Source organism: Aulostomus chinensis, chromosome 23 (assembly GCF_037954235.1).
Source record: "Aulostomus chinensis isolate RoL2024-O1b breed Wild chromosome 23, RoL_Achi_v1.0, whole genome shotgun sequence".
Classification (NCBI taxonomy): domain Eukaryota; kingdom Metazoa; phylum Chordata; class Actinopteri; order Syngnathiformes; family Aulostomidae; genus Aulostomus; species Aulostomus chinensis.
This window is the reverse complement of record NC_141342.1, coordinates 11,517,963-11,542,709: the sequence shown is the minus strand read 5'-3', so window position 1 is coordinate 11,542,709 and position 24,747 is coordinate 11,517,963. Positions and strand designations below refer to the sequence as shown.

General features: G+C 41.8%; 2 protein-coding genes across 5 annotated transcripts in view; one reads left to right on the top strand and one right to left on the bottom strand.

Annotated features, from left to right (window-relative positions):
* Window positions 1-1,598: 1,598 nt before the first annotated feature.
* The window catches only part of lrrc4bb (leucine rich repeat containing 4Bb), a 36,402-nt gene continuing 13,253 nt past the window's right edge, over window positions 1,599-24,747 (bottom strand). Inside the window, exons 1-4 of one of the 4 annotated variants that reach the window (XM_086194630.1) lie at window positions 9,999-10,026; window positions 9,704-9,878; window positions 5,295-5,904; window positions 1,599-5,183 (exon numbers count right to left, since the gene is read on the bottom strand). In XM_086194630.1, the coding sequence (XP_086050756.1) occupies window positions 3,183-5,183; window positions 5,295-5,537 (2,244 nt within the window). In that variant the 5' untranslated portion in view covers window positions 5,538-5,904; window positions 9,704-9,878; window positions 9,999-10,026 and the 3' untranslated portion in view covers window positions 1,599-3,182. Of the gene's footprint in view, window positions 5,184-5,294; window positions 5,905-9,703; window positions 10,094-24,747 lie in introns of those variants that run through there. The other 3 variants (XM_086194629.1, XM_086194628.1, XM_086194631.1) reach the window with 3 other exon arrangements.
* Window positions 18,607-23,945, top strand: LOC147239544 (heparan sulfate glucosamine 3-O-sulfotransferase 2-like). Its single transcript, XM_086194632.1, has 2 exons — window positions 18,607-19,417; window positions 23,011-23,945. Exons 1-2 carry the CDS (start codon window positions 18,909-18,911, stop codon window positions 23,627-23,629), a joined length of 1,128 nt encoding a protein of 375 aa, XP_086050758.1. The 5' UTR covers window positions 18,607-18,908; the 3' UTR covers window positions 23,630-23,945.

Genomic DNA, 24,747 nt, shown 5'->3' with positions numbered 1-24,747 from the left:
CATTGAGGGGATGGGGTGGGGTGGGGGCGGGATGGGGGGTGGGGGGTTGCTTCTGTACAAACTAAGAAATAACCATCGGGGCTGAAGCATCCATTGTTAGATGATACACATCATCTGAGGCCAAACATCGGTGAGTACATTTTCAGATTCCAGTCTCAAAGCTTGTGATCTTCATTAAAAGGGGTTTTTGTTAACATAGCGAGCCTCCTTTCAAACAGTTTTATATGTACAGTGGTCGCCGCTTTACTAAGATGCAACAAAAGCCCTTCTGCATCCCTCAACCCCCCCCCCCCCCCACTCCAATTTTAATAATAATGATGATGATAACTGTGGAGGTTGCATGTTAAAAGATGTCCAGATGAAAATCAACACAGCCGTGCAAATATGAGTCACCGTCATCATAAGACACTGCTCCAGTAACATTCAGGTAAGAAAGTGTGTTCTCGTGGTTATTATGCAGAAACGTACCCTCGCACACAGCACACAAGGAGCTATCTCGTATGCTCTTTGAAATCTGACGACGGAGCCACAGAATGTAGCACATCAAGGGAGCAGCCATATGTTGTCTCTTTAGCCTTCATTTATATTCTATTTGTGTCCCTGCTTACTGGATCCGTCTATTAGGTTGCAACACATTTACATTTACTATCGTGTTTTGATTAGATTCACGATAAAAAAAAAAAAAAATAACTGGAACAAAAAAGAAAAACGAGGAACGGTCGCAGTTTTAACCATCTACATGGGATGTTAGAACGTGTCTTTAAATGTGTTCGACAGTAAACAGGAGGAAGTGATGGGCACGAAGATGTTCCTTTAATGGAGTTACATTAACCTCAGGGACAGTACAATGGGAGTGGGTTTGGTCTGATATTATCATCATGATTATTACTATTTAGCAATTTCTCCCATCGGAGTAGATTTGTTGCAGATAAGAAAAAAAACATCACATGAAGCAGCTTTAAGTGTGTGTATATATATATATATATATACATACACACACACACATATATATATATATATATATATATATATATATATATACATACACATATATATACACACATATATACACATATGTATACATATATATACATACATATATATGTGTGTGTGTGTGTATATATATATGTATATATATATGTGTGTTTGTGTGTGTGTGTGTGTGCAGTTTTGAGGGAGGGAGGGAGGGAGGGTTCTACAACAGAAGAGAACAGCAGAATTACATATAGAGCTGCATTATAGTTGAAAATCGGGTGTGATTTTTTTTCACGACTGTCTCAGGTACATTTATCTTGAGTAAGTGATCGCCAGTCTGTGCTCAATTGCAACAAACATTTTAGGTTCAATTTTTTTTTTAAAAAGAAAGAAAGAAAAGAAAAAAAAAAAGCCAAAGCAACACGGGGCTTTTTTAAGACTCTTGAGAACTCTTCTGAACCAGAAGTGTCAGTGGAACATCTTTGGGAGAGTGACTAATAGCCTGTCTGAACATGTTAATGACGCCTATCATTACCAATGGGAATCACATTTAACCAAGGTTTTAGCACAGAAGCCCTGAATGTCTCACTTTTTAATACTTGCCCTATTGACCCGCCACAATCCAATATATGATTGATTTATTTCACACATAATGATACATGGCTAGACAACTGTACACATTATATCAAACTAACAAAAATAAAGAAATACATAGTTGTAACGCAAGAAGCGTAAATGGCATTTAACATATGAAAGTTACACTGTAAAAATGTGGATCTTACAATTGTCATACAACCAGACATTGTTATTATTAATATACTGTACATTTCCATTCATCCCGGAACATCCAAAGATGGATGTTTAATCCCTTCTTTAATGCTGCTGCAGAGATATGTCTATTCATCCTTATGACAGCATTATGGCATGATTATGGTCACCATGAGCAAGGAGGTCATCAAATTCCTGTCTAAAAAGCAAATATCATCACCTTCTTAAAATAACTGCCTGTGTCATTTTTGGGATTTTTTTTTTTTTTTTTTTTTTTTTGCTTAAATCAACTCCTTATAAGGTTTTGTTTCCAGTGTTTTGTATTTTCTGAAAAACTTGGGGGAAAAAATGACACAGGCGATTATTATTAAGAAGTTGACAATATCTGGCTACGCTTCTGAACACATTTGTCAACACTTTTATTTTTCCCATTTGCGTTGGATTACCATTCTGTGTTTTGCGGAACATCATTTGAACATTATTTGATGCTGGCATGTAAGTATCAGAATTGTCAATTCAAATACCAAGTAGCTGGCTTTTACAAAATACATAATACACTCTCAGAACACAAAAATTTGTAATGATTATTACTGAAGCAACAGACAGAAGTTTGTCAAACAGAGATCTGCGTTTACTGTTCTACAACCTAAATAGACTTTATGTCACAAAGCCAATTCAAAGTTTCACAATGAGTGTTGCAATTGAGCCCTTATGTTTCTGAGAAGTAGCCAAACTTAAAACATGTATCAAGATCCTCCCAATATCGCCGCCCCCTTGATTCGCAAAGAAACAAACTGTACCAGCTTATACATCCAACCCAAAATATCTCTGCATCAGAGTCTGCAATGATACATATATAAATGAAAATATATTTATATAATTTGTGGATTTTTCACAGTAGTTTGTACTGCACTGTACCTTTTTGTCCATCTATTTATGCCTACATTATTGTCACCTTAAGGAAGTCTATTGAGTCACTTGAGAGAGAGTGTGGCTTGTGTTTGTGAAGAAAAATGTCTCTTGGATTTTGTTCTGTTATATCCGATCCTCAGTGTGGTTAAGTGCTGCGTCTTTCATCTCAGCTGGCTACCAACAATTTGGGGACTGATTACTCTGAAAGACTCGTTTTTTTTTTTTCCCTATTAGAGCACAGCTTGTAGAAACTGCAAAAAACATTTGCTTTGGCACAGATTTACATTGTAGCAATGTCCATTCCTTGATCTCCATGGCCATGAGCGTTGATACAAACACAAGTGGCCCATTGTGGTAATCCTTGGCTCAGTACACTATCACGGGTACGTCTATGTGTTTGTGTATTGCCGTGTCAGTCTATCCTCTCTCCTGGTGTAATGTCAATGCACTCTAGTGTCTAATCATTCCGCGTATAAACCCCAACCTCAATCCCCTCTCTGTCTTCGTCTCACTCTCTCTCTATACTCTTAGATCTGAGTCTCTTGGACATTTTCCTTTGAGCTCCCCTTGAAGAGAAGAGGCTCCATTTGGGGATTCTGGTTTTGACCCATGAAGCCTTTGATCGATCCATGTAAGCCCATGGTAGGCATTGGGAGCGACATCGGCAGCGGTGGGGACATAGAAAGGGGGTTGGTGTTGGTGCCATTGCCTGATGTGGTGAGCAAATTGGTTGTAGAGATTGGGACTGAGGTACAGGAGATGGGGATATCCTGGCCTTGCTGGTTCTTGTTATTTAGGAGCCCTCCTGGTCCCATTCCTTCGGTGCCAATGCTGAGACCCATCACATTGTTGTTGAAATGATGGGTCTTGTAGTAATGATTCAGAGTATCCGAACGACCAATGTTAGGAAGATTCACTATCTCTGGATGATGTATTCTTAGGGTTCCCTCTCCGCCACCGCCCGAATTCATCGTTGAACCACCTGAGATGCCACTTCCTGCCCCGGCTCCAATCTCATCTTCTACGTTGACTATTTCAATGGCTCTGGCAGGGCCGTGGTGTTTGTGCAGCTGGTGCTGCTTCCGGAGTTTATAGAAGACGACCAACATCACAGCTGCCATGAAAGTAATGGCCACAAAGCAACCGATGATGATCTTAGTCGTTTTCATGACATCATCCAGGCCTGGAATGTTAGTCACATCAATGAAAGACACAGTCACTGGATTTTCAGTGGCCTTGTTTACTCGTGGGGACAGCGACGAAAGAGACGAGAGTGAAGGGGATATAGTGACACCAGATCGGCCGTCAAGCACCCCTCTCTGAACAGTAGGATTAGGGAAATCTATGAAGGTCTCGTTAATGTATTGTCTTGCTGAGTTCTTATCATCTCCTCCTCCTCCAGTCTCAACTGTTTCCACAGTGACAGTGGTAAAATAGCTGTAGCTGTTGCTGGGGTCTGAAGCAGACACATTGAGCACAGCAGTTGCAGTAGTGTTTCCAGCAGAGTTGGTTACCATGCAAGTATACTGTCCAGTGTCTTGCACAGTCACATTTGTGAAGTTCAGTGTTCCATCATGAAGCACTGAGATCCTAACTCGGTACGATCCGTGGGTCATCAGAGTGCCGTTTGGAGTGAACCAATTCACAGAGGTCATCGAGGTTCCAGTGCGACATTTCAGCTCAGCAGCCATGCCCTCAGTGACATTGAGGTCAGTCGGTGGCTCAACAATAACGGGGGCATAGCAGGTAAAATGGCTCTGGTCTAGTTCCCCAATGTACTTGCCCTTTAGACCAGGGGGCGCATGGCATCTAGCACAACATGTGGTGTTGCTGGGAACGGTTTCTTTGAGCCACCAGCTGAGCCAGAGAACGTCACAGTTGCACACCCAAGGGTTGTGGTTGAGATGCACCCTCTCCAACTGGTGCAAGGGGGTGAAGAGGTCATGGGGCAGAGAATGGAGGGAATTATGAGAAAGGTTGAGCTCCTCCAAGTTTTTGAGGTCATCAAAAGCATTGCGTTCAATCACCGACACTCTGGAGTGCATTAGCCACAGCTTCCGAAGTGACACAAGGCCCTGGAAAGAACCAGGACGCACTATCCCAAGCTGGTTCCCCGACAACTCCAACTCCTCTAGTCGTACTAGTGGGGTGAGGTTCGGGATATCCTTCAAGCCGCACATGCCAAGATTCAAGAAGCGCAAGTTGACTAGACCTTCAAAGGCAGCCTCTGAGATGAAATCCAGTTTCCTGAGTTCCCCCAAGTCGAGACGTCGTAAAGAGGGAACACGGTGAAAGGCAAATGCCGGCAGTGTCTCAATGGGGTTGTTTCGTAGCCATAGTTCCCTTAGCTTGCTGAGGTACTCAAACGCTTGTGACGGTACCACCGTGAGACGGTTGTCAAAAAGCTCCAGCGTGTTGAGGTTAGGAAGGCCATTGAAAGCTCCAACCTCAATCTGTCGGATGTGGTTCTTGGAGAGCTGGAGGATTTCCAAATGCCGCAGGTGCTTAAAGGTGTCAGACTTGATCACCTGGTGTGGAAACAGAAACACGGAGGCATGTTGTGCCAACATCAGAATTACTGCTGTCAAAATACATTCAGTCTGTATGTATAGGCTGCTTTTCCGTGAAGCTGTATTTACCTGAATTGTGTTTTCTTGTAGATTGAGGTATCTTGTGTTCTCTGAAATACTGTCTGGAACTTGATCTAAACTCTTCCTCGTGCAGATGACACGGCTCGCCTGATTGGAGCAGGTACAGGGGGTGGGGCAGGGGGGTGCTCCCTCTGTCAGCTGAGGTCCATGGTTGTGAAACCACAACAGAAGCTGGACCAGCCAGAGGAGGGGGGAAGGGGTACAGGGGCTGGTCACCATGACAACACGCATGGCAACTGAGTCATGACCCACCCCTATTGCTAAGATGTGGATAAATCACTGCCAAACAGGGGGATTTAATTGCTGATTTTGATGTTCATATTTTATGCTTTTATACTGTTCTTTTCTCCTCCAAGCAGACACTTTAATAATTGAGAGGAAAAGTGCAATGTTATATTAAAGACTTTATTTGTCATTAATTGATTCTTATTTAACTTTGCTCATTTCCTTAACAATGATTCTTTTTCACATGTTCTGTTTAAAAAAGAACATGTATCATTTGTTTTATTTCCATGACAATTATTTTGAGTAATAATCACATTTAGGGGAGAATTGGCTCTTGAAAGTATCTTTTCTCTGCAGAGGTGCTTGCTTCTCACTGTAGGGGAAAGAGAGAAAAGAAGAGAGAAAGAGAAAGAAAGATAGAAAGAAAGAGAGAGAGAGAGAAAGGAGGTCAAGTAAGTGCAAAGTGCAGTAGCTTTAAGATATTAGCCTAGCATAGTCATTCAAATATGCCCAGGACTCCATTTAAATATGAAAATATTATAATGGGCTGTTGTCAGAGAACATGACAAGCAAGGCTTTCACTTCTAAAGAGGTGGCTCTCAGTTCAACTGGTGAGTCTGCTGCCATTTTCTTGAGCTTGATCTTAACATCTAGGTCATGGGTTTGAAATGGCCACAAAATTTAAAAACAAAAAACAAAACAAAAAAAAACACGAGTGCTGTTACGGACCCATCAGATTGATAGGTGCCCCTGTGTCTGACATGTTACCAGTTAGATATACTGACAAAAGAAGAATCTCAAATTGAATGCAATTATAGCTGCCGGAGGGATTCATCTAGATAGACCTAAGTTCAATGCAGAGATTAATGTTATCCGTCATCAAGGCAACAGCACAGCACTACAAATGAGATAACGAACGACGGCTGCATGCAGTCATTTAGAAATTAAGATACGAAAGAATGATTATTGACGCCTGAAATGTTACAGCATTGTGTACAATCAGACAAGATCCGCACACGCACGCACACTCGAGATGATGAAGCAAATGTAGAAATAGATGGTGAACTGGAAGAAAAAGGTGGAGCAAAAATAGAGTTACATTTAGTGCATAGTTGTCAGGACGGATCCATTTTCATTTATATAAAAAGCACAATTAGCCTGAGGGAGCTTTACAGTCTTGGGCTTTGTGTCATACACTTTTGGAGACACAAGTGGACACTGAGTTCAGAAAAGGTGTTTTATCACATGAAAACACCATAGAAAATTCCGGAGCTGACCACTTTTTTCGCCTGTTACAGGTCCCATCATCTTTTTTTTTTTTTTAATATCTTCGTCGTAACTTTGGATACAGTTTTTTTTAAAAACATTTCACTCTCTAATAAACAGGGTATTTGTCAGATACTCCATGGCAGTCTTTAGCATCTCTTCTCCTATGCAGCGACGATGCATGCTCTCCTAGAAACACGGTTGCTGTGGCAACCTGCTCACTCACCATCTTGTGTTTTTACTGTCCAGTGCCCCATTCCACATTACTGTGTTTAGCTGAGCTTCATGAACATTTGCTGCTCAGAAATGATCGGCTGCCTTTTTTTGTGTGTGTGATTAAGTCCAATAAATTACGAAATGTTTATTCCCATCGCAGCATTAGGTGTTACAACAAATATTGTACATATTTCAATGAATGTACAACGCATTGTACACAGCCTGGCCTTCAATATAACACCAAAGGGAACAAAAACCTTTCATGTCATCACCAAAATTTTAATATCTATGAGTTTTGAAGATAAGGTCAACAGCAGCTTTTATTAAGAAAAAAAAAAAAAAGCTCTGAGAACTCTTAAAGGAGTGATTAAGAAAACTCATAAGGGAGTGTATGCTAAAAATAGACTTTTTAGATGCTCTGCACATCCCACAGACTCTCTCTCTCACACACACACACACACACACACACACACACACACACAACTGTCCCAACTGTAACCACCGCTGAAAAACGACGACACATTAGCCAGCTCTTAAAATTCTAAATGTGGATCTACACGACACGTGAATCCCCTTTGCAGCATTTATCATGGTGGTCTTAACGCCGTTGATGAATTATCTTCCACCCAGAAGCTTCAGTCATTCGACTGAGACGTCTCAGACGTCGGTATCTGATCCAAAATGGTGGTTTAATAGTTAGAATGATGAACTAGTCAAGCTATGATTCATGGGTGTATCAAAATGTTTAATATTCAGCCGGCCAAAGAATTGATGATAAAAACTGGATTTGTTTTGCATGCACACTTCTGTTTCATACACTGACACTTCATCATGAACAATGCTAGGGAGGGTGTGCTGCCCTTTTTCTTTTCTTTTCTACTTTGAAAGGAATCATAGTGAAATGAACTGCGGGGATAGTGGTGCACAAACGCATATGGGGGGATTTTTCGCAGATGTAATCGCACTTAGCAAAAAAATAAATAAATAATACCGATAATAGACTTTTGTATTCAACTTAAATACGTCTCCATGGTTGCATCATCACCAGAATGATTCATTTCCCAACCTGAAAAGGAAGCCGTCAACGACGACAACCGAAAAAAGGTGCTGAAACCTCGAAGAATCTGACGACCTTTTTGTCTGCATTACATCGAGGTAATAAAAACAAAAGAGAAACTATCTGAAACAGGTTTAAAACTGCACTGAGGAGAGAGACCTTGAATGTGAAGGCGCCTGTTGCCATGACCCCTCCAGCATATATCATATGAAAAACACAAAAGACTGGTGTGATGATCTCCATTTTTCACAACACTACACCTTGCTTCATTCTCCTTCTGCAAAAAAAAAAAGAAAAAAGAAAAAGATGTCTTTGGTTTGATGGCTGACTCACAGACTGCATGAATTTTTTTTTTTTTTTACCTTAGCCTATTTCACCAAGGTAATTCTCCTTTTTTTTTTTTAAATCTTAGTTGTTTTTTCATGTCAAGAGCGGATTGCAACAATGTAGGTATTGATTATTCGATCAGGCCTGAGAGAGCGCTCAGTCGTGAAAAGACAAATTAGCTGCAAGCTGCTGACCAATTGCTACAAACCAATCACATCATCGTAAGCGCCTGATTGTATCAATGGTCTGCTCTCCGTAACACAGTCGTTAAGGTTTATGAATAGGTTGTTTTCAATAAACAACGGCATGGGTTTGGGGTTTTTTTTGTTTTTTTTTTAGTGAGGACCCCCCCCCCACACACACACACACACACACACACACACACCACCCACCCACCCATCCTCCCCTTTTCCTCAATTAGACACCGTGTATTTACAGATGAACACAAAGCGACACAGGTGCAGCAGGGCCAACATCATCTACTGTAACTATGACAACACTAGATTGATTCAGGACGTGGGAATCAGGGTCGGATGGGACGCGTTTCATCAGTATAGGATAGTATAGGAAATTAAAAAAAAAAAAAAAAAAAAAAAAGATGTGTTCGATGTGTATAAGAAAATATTCTTACCTCTTTAAAAACAAAACAAACAAACAAAAGGCTTCTTGGATATCAATTGAAGTAAAAGGGCCATAACCTGACTGTTCTTCTCCCGCATGTTGGAGCGCCCAAATCAACAATGTGCCCTCATCATATAGCCCGGAGCATAATATCTCCTACAATTCAACAGAATGGCCTTATTCATCTATGCAGCTGCGCTCACTATACGGCGCACCTTCTCGGGGAACGCAATTGAAATTCTGAATAGGCCTAATTCTGCACATGCTGCATTACAAAATGGCTTGCATCCATTCTGTCTCTCTCTCTCTCTCTCTCTCTCTCTCGCTCTCTCTTCATGGTAATGACAACACGACTGCACCCCACCAAAAAAAAATTTTTTTTAATTACCAATAAATAAATAAATAAATAAATAAATAAACCCTCCATACACTGGAGTAAGACAGTGTGCACATGAGAAAGTGCGGGCTTACATAAGAAGCCGTGTCGTTTATTTTTGTAAGAAGACATCGCCTGGATCGTTCGCTGTTATTAATTATTGACTCACACTGTGAATTTGTCTGTACCGTCCGGTCTTTGCTATCTCGAGACAGATTTCTGCATCCGTGCACATTAGGTAACAAATGCAATAATTAACGCCGGCCATTTCAACCTCTTCTTCTACCTGAACAACCAATAACCACGTACCTTAATGTTGCGGCGTGAGGTCGATGTCCCCTCTCCTGTTCATCCGCTTTTCCAACCTCTATCTACCTCTCCTTTTTTTTCCGCCTCTCTCCCTCTTAAATTGATCCGCTTGTTTCCAGGAGCTGGCTCTTGTTCTTGTATAGGCTATTCCGCAGCGCCAACGCAACGCGGGGGGCTACAGTGATGGAGATGAACACAATCCATACAAACACACACGAGGAGGAGAAGAGAAATCGGATTGTTAAAAAAAAAAAAAAAAAAGGGCAGTCGGAGAAAATGGTGTTAGTATGGTCACATTTTAAGCACGAGATCCGGGACGAATGCATCCATGCGCCTTTTCATCCTTGGAGAGGAACGCAAGCAGCAAACGCGACGGCGCCCGCTGGGCAGAGCGTTTTTGCGTCCAGCATAAGCGTCTCTTTACGCACATTTCGCATGTTTCTGCGTGAATCCCACTAAGGAAGCTTTAGTGGGAGAGGTGAAGGACCTGGATGTACCTGCCTTCATCAGAATATTATAACACAAAGGAGGTTGTTATCATAATAAATGTTTTTTAAAACAACAACAACAACAACAACAGCAGCAGCAGCAGATGTTTAATTTGCAGATCACCGCTGCATCACAATCATCTCCTATGTCTTCTTTTTTATTAATATGACTCAGCAGCTGAGTCAGTGTCTCTCTTATCATAAAGTGTTGCAGTTAGAACACCGTGTAATATAATGGACATCTGTTTTAATACAGTTCAACCAACAAGTCAACAAGCATCTGCAGTAAAAAAAAAAAAAAAAAAAAAAAGTATTAAAAACAAACAAAAACAGTTCTGGTCCATTGAGTCTTAAAGAGTTTTGTAGGACCACAAGTGTCCATATTCATAATGAATGCTCAGCGCAAGCACGTGCATTCCAGCAGGCTGAGATTAAATCTAGCAAATTAATGAGGTATGTTTTCTGCAGACATTGCATTTGAGGGTTTTCTCTCTCTCTCTCTCTCTCTCTCTCTCAGTCTCTCTCTCTCTCTTAGATTTAAAGCTTTACATTTGGGAGCCACTACCAATATTACTAGCTGTCAAGATCCAGGCAAGCAAATCCACTGAGGGCATGTGAGGTTTGAACATGAAACCCAAATGTCCACGTGTAGGAACTCCGTTAGACTTTCATAGGTTGTGTACACTCTTAATTTCGCCGTCGGCATCGCGCGTTCGTCCGTGTTCTCTGTGGCTTTTGGCGCGCGCCAAGCACCCAGTTCAACATTTGCGCACAAGAAGAGCAAGCAAGGACTAATTTGTGGGTAAAAATAAAACTGATTACATCTTTGCCCTGCCTCAGCTCACACTAAAGGTCAAAGGACATAGAAGGCCAGTTATGCTTCAGAAAGACCCCCGAGATATATACTCTCTCCTCCTCTCCATCTCTCCCCTCCCTCCCTCCCTCCCTCCCCGTGAATGCCGTAGTGAGCATTGTTCACAACCACTAGCTTTTGCTGAAAGCCGCACAGCAATGAGGTCTCTGTGCCTTTTGCCTCTCTCTTCCTCTCCCCTCCCCCCCTCCTCTCCTCCTCTTCCTCGCTCTCTCTTCCACCTCTCTGCCTCTCTCTCTCTCTCTCCTCGCCTCTCTTTCTCCCTTCTATCTCTCCCCGTCTATTAAATTTCCAGTCACACAGTGGTGCAGAGGATATTCCTCCTTTCCCTCTTCTCCCTTTTCCCTCTTCCCCTTCTCACTCATGCTGAAATCTTAGCCCACATCCAGCCTCTCGCCGACCCTGGCTGCCTCTCGGTGCTTTTCTGTCTCCTCTCTGTACATCTTTTTGCCTTCCAACCCCCACGCCATTTAAAAACGACTCCACGCCGCCCATGCCAAATTCACCCTTGTTCTCCTGCTGCCCCCCCCCCCATCTCACCCCCCCACACACACACACACACACTTTCCTATCTATGTCCTCACTGTGTCATTGCACATTGAATCTGATATTCCCCTTGTGCATGTATGGTTCACTTGTGTGTCTACGCTGGCACCCTTGAGCGTGTGTGTGTGCGTGTGGAGATGAAGGAGGGAGAGGGACATGCATTTGTGCACAGTAAATTAACAAAACACTCATCGTTGTATTGCTTGTGTCATCAGTACAGGAAGGAGTACAAATACAGCAGAGGGAGTTGATCCTGCTATCCAGAGAACAAGTGTAAGGCACTGCCAATACAACCCAAACCCCATAAAGTCCTAATGCTGTGTGTTGAGGGAGTGGGGGCGGGGTGGGGTGGGGGGGGGGCAATGAGGATTTTGGCAGAAACATGCTAGTGCCAAGACATATGTGGCATGCTGATAGCACCAGAGAGGTGCAGCTCATACTGTGACAAAGCTTTGGAGGGCTGCTAGTACACATCCGTCACTTCCATCATGGGGGGGGGGGGGGGGATACTAGTAAGCTACAGGCCACGGCTCTTCCTGGGAAGTGGGTGGTTGAGTGACTACAAGCAGTTCAGAAGCAAAGATTAAGAACGCAAATCATTTTTGTAGCGGTTGATATTAGAGAGACAGAGAGAGAAAATAGAGAGAAAAATCCTAGTGTCACAGTATCTTAGCAACTGCCTCCATCTCCTTGGAGACAAGAACTGACATCATTTCCTGTCTGTGAGAACTCACTTTTGGTTTGTGTGTTTTTGTGTGGATGTTATGAGCATGTGTGTAATGTCTGATTGTTTTTGTGGTGATTTGTTTTTTTTCCCCTTTTGGCTTGCATCCAAGTCCATATGTGAAGATGCAGAAAAGTGTGTGTGTGTGTGTGTGTGTGTGTGTGTGTGTGTGTGTGTGTGTGTGTGTGTGTGTGGTGTGTGTGTGTGTGTGGTATGTGTTTGTATCCACGTAGACAGGATGTGTTCCAGTATGTGTGAAGCGTGTTCAAGAACAACACTTTCTTCGAAGGCAGCAAAGAAGACAAAAGCTTCTGATCTGGTTGGAACTCTCAATGACTAATTTGTTAATTCTTGAAATGTAAATTTCTCGACTTAAATTTAAAATGATTTCATAAAATGATATCGGCTCAAACAAAACGTAACGCTAATTTTTTTCCCCCCACGGTTGAGTCCTTACCCAGTCTACATATATATGAGATGAAACGGATAGATAGGATTCCCTTGTGTTTGATTGCAGGCTCTTTATTGATCACAGCCACAACTGTGGATCTGCAGCCTCCACTGTGTCTCCATCTAGACTTCTCGTCCATGTGGGCCTTTGTGTTTTAAATGTTTTAATCTTCAGCTGCCATCTTGTGTGCAGTCAAGTGAAGTACAATCACATGGAACGCCTCTCACCGGCCATGTTGCTCACAACACCGTCTTCGTTGAAATGTGATTATTTTGTATGATGTTGCACCAGTTTTTTTTTAAAGTACATAAAACTACAATAATAAGTTCTCCTCAGTCCACCATTTCCCTGTCATCTATTTTGTAGGTGATAAATCACCTCGATTAAAGCTCCGAATGAAAACCTCCACTTTTATGACAACGAATTCAAATGACCAGCTCCAATAATAATAATAATAATAATAATAATAACAACAATACATTTTATTTAGCGAGCACTTTTAAATCAACTCAAAGAAACTTTGCAGAGAACAAAACACATTATACCTGATCATATTTTTTTACTTTTGCAGATTAATGGATGAATAATAGATACAATATATTTGCAAAAATCCGAGGTTAAGTGTCAAACTTGGTAAGCAATAAGCTAGACAGAGAGTTAATAAGCAGTACTTTGACGTAGTAACGTACCGCCATCTAAATGCCCTGACCTGTGGGTACATATACACCAGTTTGGGGGTCGTGAAATCAGGAGGTACCTCACATGTGAGGATTCTGATGGTCACATTCACCTTGACAGTACTTTTATCATAGTCAGTGTACTTCGAGTGGCTCGTAGACGAAGGCAACATTTTGGGGGAAAGTATCGGAGTGAAGGTCAACCGGGTTTGGAATTACATTTTTATTGTTATCTCGAGATCACCAGTTAATTCTTGAGGTATGGGATTACCGAGTCTGATATCGAGTATACAGCAGAAATACCAATCACCAATTACGGATGTGCGCAACTGAAATAGGAAATTTTTGCGCTGGACTGAAAATAAAGTGTTCATTGTGATCCAATTTTGTACTGATATGACCGTGTAAACCTAGCAGGCTACTTTCTTAAACAAATCCTTTTCTTTATTAGAAAATAATTCATATTTTTTTATACATGACCATTTAAACAAATATCAGAATAAAATCGTGAAATTAAAAAAAAAAAAAAGGCAGGAAAGACTACATTAAATCATTGTAAATCCCAATAAGCACAGTTTTCTGCGTTTTATGTGACGTAAAAAAGTTTTTTATATCCCAGCGAACACCAGGAATACGATATATCGGTGATGGGCCAAGCGATGTATCTGTCAGACCCTACTTCGATAAATAATCTTGTTTTGATCTAGGGTTAATTGATCTCATTATCTTGAGAATGCAAACTTATCCTGTTATTATCTTGAGCTACAGTAACAGTTTTTAACTTGCAATCTTGCCACAGTGGCGCTTAAAAAAGTAATTGCATGCACATCCATTCTTAGCTTCTCCAGAAAATGTGTTGATTTGGATTTTGTGAGATTTAAAATGTAAAGACTAATCTAAGTACTCTACGAGCGGGTGATTAGCTTAGCTTAATTTAGCGCACACGCACACACACACTGGAAATGGGGGAACTGGTGGGTCTGCAGTTAAGCTCACCGAGCCTGCAACAGCGTGGCTCAGGTGGTGGAGTGACTGTCTTGTCGTAAGGTTCCGAGTTCAACCCTCCTCCTCGACTGTGTTGAAGTGTCCTTGAGCTAAATACTGAAGCTCTAAATTAGCTCCTGGTTGGCAGCCAATCATGAGTGCGTGAATGAGGTAACACTGTAAACTCCTTTAAGTGCCTGTGAGGTGAAAAAGTGGGATATAAATAGACGCTATTAAACATTTAATGAACAAAAATTTAAAATGACATTTTGCAGGTGCATTTTCTCTTCTAACTCAAAGCATGAAAGTTGGTGTGTTTCCTAAAATGTAAAACTGTTCCTTAGTAACAGGAGAAAAAAAAGAAATGTTGAATCCAAGCACGTAAACTGGAGGGTCTGCTAGCAGATCCTATACAGCAAAAGCATCTGGGAGGAGATGCCCCACATATGTTCAAGGCATTGTAATGTTTGTTTGAGCATGGTTCACGATCACGAGTTCCAACAATGACACTGAACCACAGGACCAAGAAAGGTCAAGTCGTGCGGTAAGAAAAACACCAAAAAAAAACAAGGGTTCAAAGCTGAGAATGTGACCCAGAGCTGTAGCAGTAACCCTCCAGCGCAAGATTACCATGCCAGCCTTACACGAATCACCACAGTCAGCAAAACAAAGAGTCCGACCATTATACAGATCAGCACCTGATTTCCGAGACATCCCGAGGGAATCGGTGTCTAACGCCGCGCACCGAGCCGACGCTTCAGCAGAATGTGCCAACTTCAGCAAAGCATTCGTATTCAAGCGCACATCTTCATCATTTGTTTGACCTCAATCAAGAGGAAGAGCAGAAGCAGCTCAGTCACACAGGCCCCCACCATCCTCCACGCCATAGCGGTCGGCTGGCTGCATGAGTCATGTGACATTGGTGTCAGGCTTTATCCTTCCATCGCTTTCATAAAGATACTCTTGCACTGTATTGTTTTTATTTGATGAGAAACATTGCAGTGATTAATCTCGACCTTTAAACTGCTGCTGAATTTATCTTGTCCTGTTTTTCGTGTGGTATTTTTCCCTTAACATCACATGCAGCTTATTTCCAGTTGGTCAAAACACGTGCAGGACTTCAGCACAAGACTTCACTTCGTATCGCACTTCAGTTGCAAACTCCTCTTATGTCCTCTTTCTAGGGGACCTTTGTGAAAAAAGCATACGACCAATGAAACTCCTCCAGTCAATTCCTGTAAAACGAACCTCTAGATCACCAGAACCTAAACAAGGGAGTGTGTGGGCGAGACATTGTTTTACTACGGTCTTTATATTTACAATTTTGCGGCACAATGAAACATGACATGATATGAGCAAGAGTGTCTCGTAAACACACAACACGGCCGTGTAGTTCACATATCAACAGAGCAGCACATCATGAAAATGAAATAACATGCAGCTGACGGTTGGTGATGGGTCGCGATGGGTGTTTGTTTTTATCTTTTATCTCTCTTCTTTCTTTTTGGGCGACATGTATTGAGTTCTTCTTCTTCTTGTCGGGTCGTTATTCAGCGTCCTCAACCTGCTCCGACGACAACCAGCTCTTTTGTTCCGCTTAATTTCAAACTTAAATTATCACGGTATTATTTTTAAATGATCGTGATCGGAACTTCCTGATGTGCTTTTCTAACTTCACACAAACTGCTATGTTATCTGGTTTCTGCAACCGTGTCCAACAGCGCTCGATGCGTCCACATCCACGAGTGTTTTTTCATGTTTTTACAGCTTTTCAAAGCTCTGATTCCTGATATCTTTGCAATATTTCATCATGTTTCCAGCTTTTAACCTCTCAGTAAAGGTTCCACTATTCTTTAAAAGCTACTTCAAATTAGAAGTGTGGTTGTTATTTGACCAGCAGGTGGCAGTGTAGCAGCATTATTGATCATCCACAGTTAACAGCTCCGTTGGAATCTAAAAATCACTGGCCACTACAAGAAGCTCTTTTAAAAACCATGCAACTAAAAGAAAATATGTGACACTTTGCAGCTGCCTCATTTTTGTCGGCCTCTGCTAAAAATCTCACAAAAAACACCAAAAGAGCCTGATTGATATGCTCAGGAATATAGTATTTATTTAATATAGAATTTTTCCTGCTGCTCCAACAGGCAGAGGTAAAGCCTGATATGAGCTCAGTCATAAGTAACATTTCCTTTCAAACCGCACTTACATCCCGACACTGAGACACCTCGGTGCCTGCGTGTTTGTCACTAAATAAATCAGTTCAGAGTGTATGTAGGAGTGATTCTTCATCCGTGTGTAATGTAAAGTTGTGTAGATCATCTGTAGCTGCACTCAGCGTCTGATCGGAGCAGTGACGGGTTGACGTGTCCCCCCCTCAGGCCTCACTTATCTCTGACAAATGAGCAGAGCAGCTGGTGGAGTGGTCAGGGGAGGAAACAACGGCCTCCAGTCACAGAAAACACATTCTGCTTACATGAACCCATTATTCATCTTTGCTTTGTTCATTTCTTTGAAATAAAGTCTTACTTTAACATCTTTTATTACAACATAAATGGTTCCTCGACAGCCTAAAAGGATTTCTTCTTTGGATATCGTCAACTTTTAAAAGTGAACTCTATTCTGTGAAATCAAGACATTCGTGCTGTAAATTAAACTTAAGCTAAACTGATTTTAGCTGAAAACACAAGCTGCACGCTCAGCAGAGGTGATTATAACATTTAATCACCGGGCCCTCCCCGCTGAGCTGGCCAGGCGTTCTTGCCTCGAGGTTTGATTTACCCGCCCTCTTCCCGGGGAAAAATCTCATTCACTAGACGGATTGCTGAGCGAGCCTCTCCGACCAGCCCCTATAAATCATTCTTTAATCAGAGACCGCTGAGATTGGGTGCAGACACCCGCGGGAGAACCACTGTGACACCTCAACTCCTCCCCGTACCAGCCCCAGGAGTTTGCATCCTCCTCTGTTTCTACCTCAGACTTGTCTGCATCTGTATCAGTCATCGGGGAACTAAGAGGGATGACCCAGCCTGCACAAACTCCTCACCCAGACTCTTCTTTTCCTGTTTGGAAACATTGTCAAAGAGGGACAGGATTACTGTACCGCCGGGTCCTGGTCGGATCACAAACTCAGGAGCTTGTCCCAGATCTCCTGAAGCTACTTTCAAAAACTAAAACAATATCAGCCGATATGGAAAAGGTCTTGATGTGAGTTCTGCTTCAGCCCCCGGTCTCAAGGAGGGTTCAGTTTTTAGAACAACATTAATTCACCTGATATGTGACGTTTTCCTGATCTAATCTGTGAACCAAATTAGCTCACAACAAACCTGGACCGGGACATTTCCTGAGACTAATAGTCTCTTATCTTATCTCATCTCAGGATACATGAGCAGGAATTACTTGGTGTTGTTCTTTATATATAGGGTTCGTTAGCATGATTGCAACCTATTCAAATTCAAATTAAGTGTATCTGTTGCTGTTCTGTTAACAAGTTTATGCTAAAGTTTGAGTTTCTTGTGTCCACAAACTGAGTTTAAAATGCTATTTTTTATTATAATTAAATGACCAAAAGCTGTTTTAACTCAAACAAAAGGTCACATTTCGTCACAGTGACTTAAAAAAAATTTTCTTTATTATTTATGAATGTTAATTCGTCAAATCTGGCAACTTTAGTTCACTAATTTGCTACACTACCTTGAAGACAACTATTCCAAGGTTGTCCCTAAAACTGAGCCTTGATCTCTAACTACTAAAAGTTACGTCCGTTTGTAGTTTTTCGTGTAGAGGATGCAACAATGATCTACTGAGGTTTCTCTCATGATGGAAGCGAGTTACAATCACAGAGGTGTTGCTATCTTGTCTTTCTCAACTGTTTGATATTGAAATGTGACCGGTGCCTAACATTTAAAAATAAAAATAAAAACCCAGATCGAAAAAAAATCTCTCCAACTGCACATTCGTTTTAATCCTCTCATTTTCTCAAGTGTTCCAAAAATATTCAGTGATGGAGATGGAGAGTTGGTAAAGTCAGATAAGTGAAGGAAGGAGAGGAGGAACGGGAGGATGGGGGGAACGAATTCTGTTTTAATGATGTTGTGACGTCACCCAGTTGAAATCTTTTTCCGTTGCTCGGGCGCTTTGGAGCTGACAGTCCGCTATGGTTGCAACAGAGCGCGTTCCCCACTCTCTCTCTCTCTCTCTCTCTCTCTCACACACACACACAGACACAGACACACACACTCCCTCGCTTCCTCTCTCACTTCATCGGTGCGTCATGGCCATGGGCAGTTTCACGGGTGGAGGATGTCTTCTCCAAAGTCAGGGCGCAGCGACGGAGGCTGGATGCAGATGGCGTGACGGAGTGACGGAGGAGTTGATTGCCAAGTTTGATGATGCTCTTTTACGCGACTAAACTAACCAGGAACTTGAATTAGAAAACCATGCACTGTTCATATCCATGGAGAGATGGCATGTGTGCTCCTCTTCAACCGACTTTTCCCCCTCTCACACAGGCTCACAAAAACATCCATCTGTCTCTTATCCCTCTTCCTGTCCTACCTGTGCTACTGCGCGTTATTCCCGGCCGATAGCTTCATGCAAGCGTCAGGTGATCCACCGGCCGGCTGTCCGCGCGTCTCGGCTGATGGAGCCACCAGGCGCCTGCAGAAATCTCCCTCTTCCTCCTCCTCTTGCCTACCGTCGCCGGATGCGAGACCGAGCGGCGATGAGGCATCTCGGATGAAAGCTGACCTAAGACCGCCTCTCAGCCTCGTCAGGAGCGACACGCCCAGCCCACCCATGGGCAATTTAAAGTTCGGGAATAAAAAGTTGCCGAATGCCATTATAGTTGGTGTGAAAAAGGGGGGAACGAGGGCTGTTCTGGAGTTCATCAGGATTCATCCGGACGTGCGAGCGGCTGGAACCGAGACTCACTTCTTCGACCGGAACTATGATAGAGGTCTGGAGTGGTACAGGTAACAACACGCCGGCTCCTATATCTTGAGCCAATATGAGATAGACAATTTTATATATATATATATATATATATATATATATGTGTGTGTATATGTGTATATGTGTATATGTGTATATGTGTATATGTATATATAGTTATCTCCATCACGGAATATAGTTAGGCTTCGGATCCAGGGGCAGCAAGTGTGTACCAGTTTAGAGCTGCTCTCTTCAACCTTGCTGCCTACATAGAAGCAGAAAAAATAGGAATATAATACCACCTGAATTCCACCATGAGATGAGTGCATTTTTAATTCTGAATTCCTAAAACTGCTATTTAGAAACTGGTGCAGCTGCCGTATGTTTTTATTCTTCATTCATCTCTACTACAATCTTTCGAAGCCGCTCGTCTTCAGGCGTTAACATGCAATATGCATTATTTAAATGGTTACAGTTAAATATAGGGAGATGAAGAAGTAATAATTGAAGGGAACACAAGTGATGAGATAATTTCCAGCCCTTTTGAAAGTGTCTCATGTAGTGAGCTGCATAATTATCTTTGACTGCCCCCCCCCCAAAACATGTCTGTTTTTGCATTTTTTTTTAAAGCTACACCTTGAAAAGCCTTATTAATTTCCTCGTTTATCTTTATTATAGTCTATCTATTCTATTTCTAACACTGATATTTTACATTCTTCATCATTTGAGCCAGAATTACAGTCACGTCTGGGCTCACTCGTGAAAAACGTGCGCAAAGATCCAAAACCCATTTCATGGCTGTCATGCAGCCTGCCATAGGAAAAGTGTATCCAAAGCATGATAAAATAATTATAGAAGGGAAGGCATCTCTTCTAATTGGCACTCCTCAGGACGGTTGGCGGCTGAAGCCCTTTTATCTCAGAGATGTGTCTTATGTTGCGAACCCTCTCGCCTATTAACGTGGTCTGATTGTCAGCTGTCAAAGATGTCGTGACAAAAAAAGGTCAAATGCCAAACTCGCTGACTTTTAAAGATGGCTCTGCAAAAATGGCCTCTCATGTAAACACTCATCAGCAAAGGCCAAACTATTGTTTTGAACAGTCATAGTGGATTAATATGCAGCCAAGTGATGTCTGCGCCTCCCGTGTAATACTCAATCGTATTGAGGATAAAGGAAAAGGAGGAGTGATGAATATTCTTTAGCTTTAAATCCATCAGCTGGCAACTTGACCGGCAGGAAAAATGTAATGACATAATCACGTAAGTCAGCACAGGAAATGAATCAATCCCTCTTATATGAACTAATAGTCAAGTATGACGTTTCAGTTGGTTTAATCGTCTGTGTTTTGAGGGTGAACTGTCCCATTTTATTTGCAAAATAAGCATGATTGATTGATTGATTACGTCATCTGTTTTGATTGACATGTTGCCACCCGATTCAAAGCCCTATCAGGAGCTTTAAATGGAAAAAACAGAGCTGGTATTCCCCTCATTTACATACAGTACTGGTGTGTGTGACAGCTGGAATCAGCAAATCAAAGTACTACACTGAATATATACGGTACTACAAGATAGCATGGATGTTTATAACATTGATAATTTAAGATATGATCAGATATAAGGAAAGCCTTTATTAGTCCCATGGACAGTTAAATTGTAGCTGTTACAGCAGCAAAGGGAGAGCAAAAATACTATATTTCCCAATATGCATTACATTTGATATAATATGTAGGCAATATGCGTATAATGTGCTTTATACTTAAGTAAATGATTCTTTATATCTTAAAATAAGTAATTTATTCATGTATTATTTATTTGATTTAGAAAATGATGCAACAAAACTTCAACAACAACAATCCAAACCATGAACTGCTAACCAACGTTAGCTTCACTACTAGCTGCCGGTAGCATGATGATGTAACATCAGCAAAAACACTTGCAACTATAAACGTTAACAATAACTCAAGATCTGATGAATGGTCAACTTGATGGATTTCTTTCGACAATGTCCAAAAGTTTCTATGAAATATTTAAATTGTATCATTGATTATAGACAAAAATTAATTTTGGGGCCAACCAAAGTGATTGAGACTTGAGCATTTTGTTTCACACCATAATCTTTACAAATGAATACTACTTTTACGATTTGCGACGTGCAAATGCAATTGCAAGAATTACAATGCTAACATGACACAGTACTATACACCTAACTTCACCACAGCTAAGCTTCGGGCTTGCTCTGCTTTCGGCGTTATGATGTTAAATGTCCTTAAAAGCATCAGTAGTTTTGTTGAATCACTTTTGAGACTCATAAAAGTTTTAAAATTCACCAGTGTGCTATTTGACGTTGCATTTACTGCCAAAATGTTAAAATATTTCAAGAAACACAGGCCTTATCTTAGGGCGCGTTTCCACTGGCTCACTTCGGCTCGGCTCGGGTGGGTATGGCTCGGTACGGGTGCATTTCTACTCGCACTGGATACCATGTCAGCTTGGGTGGACTCACTCGCCAAGAGTAAGGGAGGACAGACAGGCAAGGCTTCAAGCGACGATACAGAACACCCAAGAAAAGTATGAAACAGCACTTGACACATAATGTCAGTGACCAAAGACCAGCCTGTTCTTGGTGTATGGCGTAAACTTACATCATGGTTGTACCAGACAACACCTCTTTAACATACTTCAGCACATTCCGAAGCACACAAAGCGCATGTTCATTTGCTAGATAAAGGGCGATGCCGCTTGGCGTGAACACATCGTTTGCACTGACTTGAAAATAAAAAAATTCCACTCGTGCTTGACTGAGCAACAGCTTGTGCCATGCTTAAGATAAGCCCATTGATTTTGACACAACGGAACTGGATATTCCACCAGTGCAGTCGTAATTCGGGGTTTTAGGGCTCATTCCTTGACTACACTGCATTGTACTACTCACCTCTGGCACTGTCTGTCTGTCATGAACGCAAGTAATACTGTTTATACTCTACTGGCAACTTGTGAAAAGTGCCAGTATGCAAGAAAACTGTCATGGTAAGCTAAAGAGAAAAATGCACTTGCAAATGCATTTTCTTAGAGGGGAAAAAAAAACCTTAATGCGTCAATATAAGAAAAAAGCTACAGTGTAATAAAACGATGAGTTTGAAGACCGTGATTTTCTCCGCTCATGGTCTTAGAATCTATTTGAAAGCCTACCTGTTCAGATGATTTCTTACCGCGATGGCCTACTTTGAAGACCCAGAAGTAACTCGACAGTCTCTCTGCTGTATGTCCTCTGCCTGCATTTATGGTGATTTATTACTCTTGAACCATACTGGGCTGTCTGCAAGACAATTCTCCTGTGACATCAGACCACTGTTATCGTTTACATGGGGAAACTGGGTTCATGGCCAAACTGGAGCTACTTAGTTGAGTGGGTTTACGCCTTTAAAACTCACTTGCGTAATTCTGCCCTAAATAAACATCATATACAGACTTTTTCCCTTTTGACAGAGTGTATTCAAGGACATCATGTCCTCTGTTTTTGAATATCTTGGCATTTCTGGCAGTGCAAGCAATTAAAAAAAAAGGATTGCAAAAAAAAAATGTCTTCAGAAATGAAGGTAATGTTTGTTTTTTTTCTGTTGTTTTTTATTAGGGGTTTGATGCCAAGGACTCTCGAAAGCCAAATCACTATGGAGAAGACACCAAGTTATTTTGTGACTAAAGAGACACCACGCCGGATTTCTGCCATGTCCAGAGAGACCAAGCTGATTGTGGTGGTGCGAGACCCTGTAACCCGCGCCATATCAGATTACACCCAGACTTTAACCAAAACTCCAGACCTGCCGAGCTTCCAGGTGCTGGCTTTCAGAAACCAGAGCTTAGGCATTGTGGACACATCCTGGAACGCCATTCGGATCGGCTTGTACGCTCTGCACCTTGAAAACTGGCTGCGCTACTTCCCACTGGCTCAGATCCATTTTGTTAGTGGAGAACGTCTTATCACAGACCCGGCAGGGGAGTTGGCTCGGGTGCAAGACTTCCTCGGGTTAAAAAGAATCGTCACAGACAAACACTTCTACTTCAACCGCACCAAGGGCTTCCCTTGCCTTAAGAAGCCTGAGAGTAGCGGTTCGCCTCGCTGCCTGGGCAAGTCCAAGGGCAGGACTCATGTGCAGATAGACAGAGATGCAATTGAGCAGCTGCGGGACTTCTATAGACCTTATAATGTCAAGTTTTATGAAATGGTGGGTCATGATTTCAAGTGGGAGTAGAGACGTATATATTTAGAGAAAGATTAATGTATTCCACAAATCTCAAAAACTGTTTGCCTAGGGTCATTTGTCACAGTGAAGCCTACCTATCAGCAGTCTCCAGACAATTTTTAAATGATGCAGCAAACTCGGTATTATTCTTTGAAGTGACACTAATGAAAAGAGCAACATCTAAGATGACATTGCTTTTGCACCTGTAAAGATCCAGCCAGCACCAGCATCCTGCTTGTCGCTAGATACTGCAATCATTTCAGCTTCAGGATCCCGTGACTTCTCTTACTTATATTCTTGCTGACTAGATCCGCCATTTGCTGACCGGCTCATAAAAAAAAAAAAAAAAAAAAGGGAGGGGGGGGGGAGAAGGGGAAAAAAAATTCAGGAAATAAGATTAGTTCCTCTTAAACCTGCTTCACTAATCAAGGCAGGGTTTGAAAGCAAGACCTTGGAAATGTCAGTGAAGTCTTCAGGGAAAGCAGAATTAAGCTGCAGCACTGTGGTGGTTAATCTGAAATGTAAAGCCATACAGTCATGTGAACCAGCTAATATCATTTTCTGTTGGTCTCATCAGTTTTATAGCGGGTGGAAGATTTTCTTTTACATTCTTTTACTGGACTGAACTCCATGCAAAATATTCCTGTGTTTGGTTTTTGTCTTGCAAAAATTATTTAATCACCAATTCAGCGTCCATTGTTAAACAACAACAACAACAACAACAACAAAAGCAGAAGCACAAATGCATCCCAAAAAAAAGATCCATTCTTCATTATGAAATCCACCATCACTCTCCCCACGCCCCATTGGGATTTTAACATTTACTTATTCAAATCAGATTAGATCACATAACAGTTTTTATATTATTCCCTCTTCGCTGCAAATGAAAACATATCCTTTGAGGTGTCTGGCTGTGAGGAGTGTGTGTGAGTGTGAGTGTGTGTGTGTGTGTGTGTGTGCCGCGGCGACGGTGGTGCTGGTGGTGCTGGTAGGTGGATGAGTGGGTGTAAAGAATTTCAATCACTTTTCAAAGACAAAGGAGGGAACACCTAGTTGTGGCAGGTTATCAAATACATTCTAGGACAGCATGTCACATGATTGCAGGGAAAAAGTTTGGATTTGGCCGC

What these genes read in the sequence shown, in the direction of transcription:
- LOC147239544 (XM_086194632.1), top strand. Translation starts at nt 18,909, where the DNA reads ATGGCATGTGTGCTCCTCTTCAACCGACTTTTCCCCCTCTCACACAGG. An exon ending in AGAGGTCTGGAGTGGTACAG is followed by an intron (nt 19,418 to 23,010) that starts GTAACAACACGC and finishes GTTTTTTATTAG; the next exon opens with GGGTTTGATGCCAAGGACTC.